Below are 9,444 nucleotides of genomic sequence, written 5' to 3' on the forward strand. Positions count from 1 at the left end.
ATGAACAAGTCAGAGAGAGTAGAAAGTCATAGCATGTTTCCAGTCATCACAGATTCTTGATTTCAAATATATAGACAAACAAACTTCTCAGAGAATGGTACCATTTTGTATTGAATGTTTTGAAAATTCTAAACAAAAGAAAATAGAACACACTGCATTGCGAAAAAAATAGAATCATTTTGAATCGAATGTTTCAAACATACTAAACAATTAATAAAGAAGACGTTGCATTGTAAATTAAAAATAAAACTTCTAATTTGGGAAAACACAAAAAACATACCACTGACATCTTACCCCCCCCCCTTTTTAGATGAACCCCCCCTTTCTGAAAACTTCCCCCTTTCTAGAAAAAATTCTCTTACCCCCCCCCCCTTTCTGAGATTTTCTGAACATCGCTACCCCCCCCCCCTTTATAAAGGGGGGGGGGTTGCGAACTATGTAAGGAAATATCGATTGATTAAAGAGTATAAGAAGATCGTAATAACCTTTTGACTTTTTGTTTGTGGACTTCAATATCAGAGGTCATAGTGCTCAACATAACTAGCGACACTTCTTTGTTATATTCTCTCAGTTTACAATAGTAGGAAAGTTGCCAGTCAAACAAATCTGAAGGTAAACAATCATATATACGTACAAAAATAAAAGAACAAAATGATTTCAAGTTAAAGACTTCTACTTCATATTCAACCAGCTTTTTTATTAAATATGATTGATAATTCTATATTGTGAATTATACGTACATACATATTAAACGATGCAAAGGATCTTGAGGCCGTGTAATTTTGTGTGTGTTTGATGTTATATTTGCCTTATAAGGTAGTTGTTTGCTGCTGTTCAGTGATGAGTTGAAATTAACGTACAATATTTTACAATAATTTCAAGCATGATTATTTTGTACAGCAAACATCAAATATCCATAAATCTCCTAACCTATTTCTTGAGATTGAGGTTTGTGTGCCATTATGTCTTCTTCCACTTTCCATGACTTGATCGTTTCTTCGTTTACCACCACTGAAAGTCAATAAATCTCATACATTCACCTGAACACGTGTGACACACGATCTAGAAGCATTATTCAAACAAAAATTAAAAAATATGGCCATCGGCAAACAGTTGCATGAACATTATGTTTTACCATTTTACCATTTACAGTGGTTATTCACAAAATGTTTAATACCAGAAAAATTTCAAATGGTATACAATGGTGTTGCAAACAAAAAGATCGATATTTGCACTATCATTCGTTAACTTATACCAAATTCTTTAACCAATATAATTGTAATTTCCTATTATTATTATTACTATTATTTTTATTTGCTTTCACCCCTCCCCCCCCCCCAAAAAAAAAACACTCAAACTTTCCATTTAATTCGAACAATCTCTATCTCCACAATAAAATTTTAATAAAGTTGGAATCCGTCTGAAAAAAAGGGCGGGGTTCACACTTTGAATGGATTTCAATCGATGAATCTGACTTACCAGGTAGACCGGAACATATAGCTTGTATTTCAGATTCGCAAGAAGTTAGAGTCTCGTTAGCTTTATGATAGAGAAACACGAGATGACTTCCTAGAAAAGTTTAACAGTTATGTTATATTATGGAATTCATACGACTTAAGAAACTGTAATAAATTTTGTACCATCATTTTGAACGAATGTTTAGACTAAATAAATTCCAACATTTTCAGCTAAAGAATTTTCTTACCAATACTACCCATTTTCTTTGAACCAAAATGCATCAATGCATCACTGAGAAGATCAGTGCGATGTGCTGGGGTTATTTCTTTTGTAATCTTTGAGAAAGATCTGAGGTAAGACCAGAGACGTTCCATGTGCTCGCCATCCATTAGGCCAAAGCTGTCGAGTCTTCGAATTGAGTTCTTAACCTATAATCGATGAATGAAATAATAAATTAAATTGTGCAAAGGGTTTCGCTTTTTTAGGGTTAGGGTTAGGGTTAGGGTAGTATAATGGTAGGATAACGATGTCGTCCGTAGTTAGACTATGACTGTTCAGCATGACTTCGGCTTCCCACTTTTGGCATGTTTCTATTTCACTGAATACATTTCAACACGGTCAAAACATTGGATTTATTTTCAAGATAAGTTTCTGAGAATACCAAATACCTGACAATCTCCTTTATGACCATATGAGTGAAAAACAGGGATTGCGAATTTGAAATCTTTAAACTTTTCAGAAAGTTTATTCTTCTAAAATGATAGAAAAAAGTTAATTAGTAATCAGACCTATTATTAAAGTCTGTTTTACATATGATTCGAGTTATTTTAAGAAAAACAAAATTCGCCAGGAGAATTATACGGATTCAAATTACCAGGAAAATTATTAATTTTCTTCAAGAGAAAGGGTTGAAATCAGTTTTTCAAAATTATTTAAAATCGTCCCAAAAATATGATACCTTGAGATGTGATTTCAGCACACAAGCTATGTCATAAACAACATGGACATCCAAATTTCTATCAACAGTTTCTTTCAAAAAACGATCTAATATGAACACAGCATAACCCAATCTGAAAAATATCAAATACAATTAGATGGGATAACTTTTTGAGCACAATATATACAATTGGAGCTAGGATGATTGTGTTGTCCAATAAGATCAAAAAAGAAAAAAGAGAAAAAAGAGAAGCGTTTACCTTTCCCCATGTCTCATGTTCAAAAACACCTTTGGGAATTCATGTCGACAAGATGCTCCAAATATTCCAGTAACACTCAGTTTGTTCGTTTTCCGCTTTGACCTCAGATTACTGCCAGCCTGAAAGTTACTACACTCCTGTAAAAAAATTATCAAAGCGATTTATTTCCAGGTCCAGGAATAAATTGATGATTATTCCTTAACTTCCTTGTCCAAGTTTGTCAGTCATATGAACTCAATTGCAAGTTCCAAGATAATACCGAAACTATGAAGAAAAAAATATTACTGAAATTGTAAAGCGAAAGACTGAAATTTGTTTTACCTTAGTTTTTATGGAATCATCATAACTGTCCATATAGTTGCTTATTTCTTCATCTGGGATAAATAAATCCTCTGATCTTGAAGCTAAACGTTTCGACTTTGAAGAGGATGTTTTTAAAACTAGACCAAAATTAGCATCAAGACTGTAGAAGACACTTCCATTTTCCTTAAAAATTAAAAATGTATAGGTTCATATGGATGGATCCGACAAGTTATTAAAACAACTAACTACAAACCTCTTTTAAGTTCGAAATATTCGGATTTAATAATAATGAAAACCGAGAAAGCTCTACAGGTTCAGAGAGGATTATTAAGGATTTTAAAAATTGCTGAATATTGCTGAATATTGAAACTCTCCTACCTTAGGACAAGAAGCGCACTCTTCCAATCCAGAATATCCTTTGCACATACTTTTGAGATTAACTAGCTGCCGACGAAAATTCCGAAATTGATCTATGCAGTCCGTTTGTGTCATTCGATTAAGGTACTTTTTCTGAAAAAATAACAGAAAATAAGGTGTTCTTCTTGTGTCAGGGTCTCACAAAATGGTCAAAACATTAATTCACTTGAATATATACTTTGTGTATAATATTTTAAAGTTTTCATCACCAAAGTGTAATTAGAACTTTATTCTTTTACAGCAAGAATATTTTAGAAAAAAGTAATCATAGTACTATGAAGTAATTTTTACCAAATTTGAATTGATTACGCCTGTTTTCCATGCCAGGCCTTCACAAAACGAGTTGAATGAAATTTTACCCTCCATTTGGAGGGCTACAAATAGGTGCAATAAATTAATTGAGATAACAGTGTTTGGCTTGATGGGAGTCACTGGCCATAGGTCGAGAGACAATAATGTATCCAGTTCATCTTTATCTTTGCAGTGACAAAAATGTATTTTACATTGGTGATATGCTCCTATAATTGAATGAAATATGATTTTCATTCTAAAAAGACTTTGAAGAGAATCAAAACTAAATGTCAAGCTACTCAAAAGGTTCTTTTCAAATTTAAATTTACAAAGGGATTATGCATAAACGACCCTCGACCCACTTTATTAATAGTTTTCTGATTTTTTCCATGGCCTCTTGATTGACTAATTGAAAGCAATTTTCTTATTCCATTCCTTTTATATCATTTACTGCTTATCTTCTACCTTAAGTGGTTTTCAAACTATTGCACAATTATATAAATAAGTCATTTACCATTTTCCGATATCACTGTTAATAATCTGGAGTAAGGCTTATTTGTACAATATCGGTGATGTTGAGTCTTCAGATTACTAAGAACTTTGAATTCCTGAAAACTACCACTTGCCTAAAAATCAATTAGAAAAACACAAAATAAATGATTTGATAAATGCTATGCAAAATTTCGTGTTCAAAAAGAAAATTTTTGCGATTTTTACAAAAATTAAATGACAGTAAAACAATTATTTTGGATGATTTGGAAAAACCACTTTTAAGTTTTCTTAGTTATCATTGCTCATTACTCTTATGTGTCTAATTAAAAAAATCAACCTTTGTATTTTCCCATTTTATGAAATCTTCCTGAAAAGTGCTAAAATCTTCATTTTTCTAAGGGTTTTACTTTTATTTAGGAAAATTTTGGGAAAGTACATTTTGGTGAAATATCTAAATCCTGCAGATTTGTGAAATTAAACTTTTACAAGTAGTGACCTGACTAGCAAAATTCCCTGGACCCAAACATAAATATTGAATGATATGAGGAGAAATATATACGTTCAGTTCATAACATTGTGAAAATAATAAGTTTCATTCCGTAACTTCAGTCAAATAATGAAAATGAATATTTTCGTGTATTCTTGAGGCACAGTCCTGACAATAAATGGTTGATGGTCCACAACTCTGACACCAAACACAACTCTCAATCAAAGATGCTTCACATAAACAACATTTTGATGGGAAAAAGTCGTTGTATTTTTGTAAAAACATTTCAACAAAGTCAGTGTTTCGCTCATCCCAGCGACAATGCTCCTTAGCTTTGAATGTTTCATATCGTTTATTGGGGGCCATTGTAATAAGGTTTGGTAAAATGATGGGATCTGCAATATCTTCTAAATCTTGGCTAAATCCAGGTTCTTCAAGTCTCATTTCATTATTTATAACTTCCTTCATTTTTCTTTTAGGGGGAGGTTTTATTTTTGTGATTTTCTTTCCATTAAAATTCCGAGTAATTTTGATCCTGTTTCCAAGCCTCTTTCCTCTCAGAAAAGTCATTTCAATGCAGTCCAATGTGATCTAAAAAAGACAAATGTAATATCATTATAGCCCTCGAAATACAAACTCTCAATCATTATAGTGTTTAGTAATCGACCTTGAATCCTGTGCAGGTGACAAAAGTTCATTTTCCAATTGTGGAAAATAAGGTGGCATGGCCCATCCATTATTCCCCCATAGAGACCAGAAATTAACAGCACATGAATATGTTTTAAAAGACCCCTGGTATACCAGTATGGAAAACGCAGGGCATTCATTTCTGTTTTTATTTTTTTTTAATATTATAGTTATATTATAATGTATGCTGGAGTTATTAGTTGATCAAAATCACTCCAAAACCACTATACAGAATATGCATTTTAGATGCCAATACAACGCGGCAGTGGAAATTTGATTCACCATGTCTAAACTTTTAAATTTATCTCAAGGAATAAAACATGAAAAAAACAAATTTCTTTTTAATTTGTAATAAATTCTATAACCCTGAATAGTTTAGAATCTACCCTGGAAAAACTGGAAAAAATCATAAACATTGGTGAAACATATATTATATAGTCTAGAAGTATAAAACCTTCAACTACTCAAAATGGAAACAATAAAGACAAAAACCACAAAACAAAAAGACAATACAAATACAACAAAAATCCAGAATGAACATTCACAGAAAATCAATCAGGTTGGAGTAGAAAAGGAAAATAGGATGACATAGAAATCCGTCAATGTAAAACTAGTGATGTAAAATGACTTTAGGGAAGAAAGTAACTCAATATGAGTTAAGATGGAAAGAAGTAACTCAATATGAGTCAAAAAATATTTCAAAAAAACACATTATCTGTTCCTCAGTTTTCGACCTACACAGGATTTCGGCCATTTGTGAAAATATCCTCCTATATGATGGAAATAGGGTTGTGTAGGTAGGCCAAGCAGTGTTAGCTAGACACCACCACAGATAAAAAGATGTAAATATATGTGTTTAGTGGAAGTATGAAACGCGCGCAAATATAAAATAAACTAAAACTTAAACTCCACGGAACCAGCCGAAGAAACTAAAATAACAATGAAAAAAGAAGTGTACTTTCTACTAGACAAAGTTGCCACACCTTTGACACGTTTCTGCCACAACGTTGTAGAAAGCATACTAGATGGGAAGGAACTGGGATTGGATCGCCACTATCCAACCCTGTGGCTCTCACACACATTTTACAGTTCAAAGAAGAAGATGGAAAGAGTGGGAAAAGAATGAGAATTTAAAAAAGTCGGACTATAACCCGGTTCGAAGCCCCGTACACCGTGACCGCTCACCGCAAGAGCTGGCGAACGAGTGAATCTTGAGAGAGTTGAAATCTTGAAAATTCTGAAAAATGACGAACTATAACTCGTCGAAGACTGTAATCTAACTTTGCGTTTTCAGCACCTTGACATCTCATTCTTTGTATAAAAACTTTGGCTTTAACTTTCAAGTCCTCGAAAAGTAACGTAGAACGAGCAATCCTGAGAAGTTCACCAACAAAAGAAGAATAAAAAATCGATTCTGGCAAGTTGCTATCTTTATGTGGCATTCGGACTATGGAAAAAGGAAATGCATCCCGTTTATCAAACAACTTATAAATAAATATCCCGTCTTTGATGGTAATATCCAGGTTTAAAAAAGAAGCATGATTACCAGAGTGCTCAATTTTGAGTTCAAGCTCATCTGGATAGATATCTCTATACACAGACTGAAACAAGTTACCGTCATTGATCGCACACAAATCATCAAAGAATCTTTTAGTCGAATGAAAATGGCGAGCCTTAACCTTATTTTCCTCAATGACCCTGCTCATATACCTTTGTTCGTATTGGTAGAGGAAAATATTAGCCCAAAATATATATTATATATAGTGAAGATATGTAATATCTGTCATTTTAGAAAAAGAAAAGTATTGATATATAAATAACTCAAACTGATGAAAACGAAAAAAGTTTAGAATATTTTTGTTAATTATGTTTATTTACGATTTTTTTGGTATTTTTAAAAAGTTAAAGGGAATTTAAATAGTGACGTATGTAAAAGAAAAACCTAATCCAAATGAAGACAGAAGAAAAGTAATGTGGAGAAAGAATGAATTGCAAAAAACGTTTTTGATAAAATTAATATACTATTAACTATTCTATTTTTGGAGGCTCATTTTTGCTACTATAGTCAGTGTATAGACGCTTTCAATGGGCCCCTTATTAAGCACTTGACTACCTAATTCCCCAGGGGGGGTCAAGCAGTTAGTACAAAACAGTATGCCTACTAACCGTCTTTTCTCAAAAAATCAGTAACACCGCCATCCTTTGTATGGTTAGTACAGTTAGTACTAACTGACTTTGGGGTCAATTACATACACCACCCTTTAAGATGCCTTTTTGACCAACATTACAACAATAATAATAGGTAAAACAATATCCAATACCTTCGATGTTTCAATTTTTGATCTTTCAATAGGAGATAGCAACATTTTCAGAAATATTTTTGATAATCATATTTCTATGACAACTGACAAATCGTTATGGTATGGGTTGGCATGGGTAGACAAATCTAACGCCGAATCAATTGAAAACAATCGAACATGATCGCGTAGTTGTGATTAGATTGTTGAATGCAATCAAATTGCAATCGAATATCACCCAGGTTTTGCCGTATTCAATTACAGTATGTATACAATCTGGCTCGGGTTATTTACTACTGTTACTTATAATACGCTTAGTCGACCCTTGAGAACAAAATGTTTCTATGTATGATGTTTACGTACACACAGTAATCTAGCTAGGTTTACATTGCCTTAGCGTAGAAGGACTAGAAGATTATTTACCTCATCGGCCGGCCCCTTTTACACCAGCCCTTATTACGCCAGCCCTTATTATGCCACAGCTCAATGTTTTTTATTTTAAGAAGCCCCTACAGACCCCTAACACTGACCCATATAACGCAAATGATGAAAAATTAACGCCAATAAGGGGTGGTGTAAAAAGGAGCTGATAAGGGTAGAAAAGGACAGCACAGCACAGAAGCAGAAAAAGGAAACAATTGAAACATCGAAAATTCAAACTCAATTGAAATCAATCGAACTTGATCGAATCAATCGAACTCGATCAAATCAATTGAACTCGCCTCGACCGAATCAATCGAACTCGATCGAAGTCAATCGAGAAACCTATATACCAATGAACCGAGAAAAAAATTGTAATATTCGATTGACTTCTGTAAAAGGTCTATGGGCAACCAATGATGTTAAAAAGTTAAAAAAAAATAATATAGCCAACTGTATATATATACTAGCCTGTATCTATTTATTCCCATCATAATAATATGAACCAGACGTCCGCGCTCGATAGGATCGATCATCGGAACGGCTCGGACGGATCGATATGTGATCGATGGATTACTTAACGATCCGGATAGGAGATCGATGGAAGATTCAGCCATTAAAAAGTCTTGAGTATCGATCCTTCGTTGATCCATTATCGAGCTAGTATTTCAATCGAGTATATCGATTCGTCATCGATCGTTAATCGATTCGTCATCGATCGTTAATCGATTCGTCATCGATCGTTAATCGATTTGTTATCGATCGTAAATCGAGTATGAGTTGATAGGGTCGATAAGATCGATAAAAGATCGACGATAGATCGATAAATAATCGATAACTAATCATAAGCTTAAAAAAATCTTGATTATCGATCCTCTATCGATCTCCTAGCCGGATCGTTAAGTAATCCATCGATCACATATCGATCCGTCATCGAGCCGTTCCGATGATCGATCCTATTGAGCGCAGACGTCTGGTATGAAAAAGAAAGGCAAGGGTGGTATATATTATATCACTGCAGGGCAAGTTTCATTACCTTGAGACATAAGACCTTTCTGGTCTACATTCCATGTAGCATGTAATAAAATGTAGCATGTTATTAAAGTCAATCTAAGTTTTTACTGAATTTTTAAATTCTGATACTACCAGAGAAAAGACATGCTTTTCAGGGTATGCAATCAAAGTCAAAAGATGCCAAGCAAGTTGTAACAGAAAACATCAAACAAAATATCAGGGATAGTAGCCAACTAATAGTACAACACAGAATATAGGCCATGAAAAACCAATCAATAAAGTAACTATATAAACCATTTGCTTTGGTCAGCTTCCTTTCGCTTCGCGCCAACAGCCGTAGCCAGGTCTACCATCTTAGATTTTGAATTTCCCTACTGCGCAT

General features: G+C 33.6%; 1 protein-coding gene across 1 annotated transcript; it reads right to left on the minus strand.

The window, feature by feature from the left end:
* Window positions 1-457: 457 nt before the first annotated feature.
* LOC136821799 (uncharacterized) lies at window positions 458-4,391 on the minus strand. Its single transcript, XM_067078016.1, has 11 exons — window positions 4,180-4,391; window positions 3,666-3,892; window positions 3,336-3,467; window positions 2,976-3,140; window positions 2,655-2,791; window positions 2,417-2,528; window positions 2,127-2,210; window positions 1,706-1,886; window positions 1,480-1,569; window positions 931-1,011; window positions 458-606 (listed from the first exon to the last, which is right to left on the minus strand). Exons 2-11 carry the CDS (start codon window positions 3,738-3,740, stop codon window positions 458-460), a joined length of 1,206 nt encoding a protein of 401 aa, XP_066934117.1. The 5' UTR covers window positions 3,741-3,892; window positions 4,180-4,391.
* Window positions 4,392-9,444: the final 5,053 nt, after the last annotated feature.

Source organism: Clytia hemisphaerica, unplaced genomic scaffold, assembly GCF_902728285.1.
Source record: "Clytia hemisphaerica strain Z4C2 unplaced genomic scaffold, Clytia hemisphaerica genome assembly, whole genome shotgun sequence".
Taxonomy (NCBI): Eukaryota; Metazoa; Cnidaria; class Hydrozoa; order Leptothecata; family Clytiidae; genus Clytia; species Clytia hemisphaerica.

Coding starts and splice junctions, on each gene's coding strand:
- LOC136821799 (XM_067078016.1), bottom strand. CDS start 3,740: ATGGAGGGTAAAATTTCATTCAACTCGTTTTGTGAAGGCCTGGCATGG. Junction 2,529..2,654: donor AACATGAGACATGGGGAAAG/GTAAACGCTTCT, acceptor GATATTTTTCAG/ATTGGGTTATGCTGTGTTCA. Junction 607..930: donor ACCTCAATCTCAAGAAATAG/GTTAGGAGATTT, acceptor GTTTACCTTCAG/ATTTGTTTGACTGGCAACTT.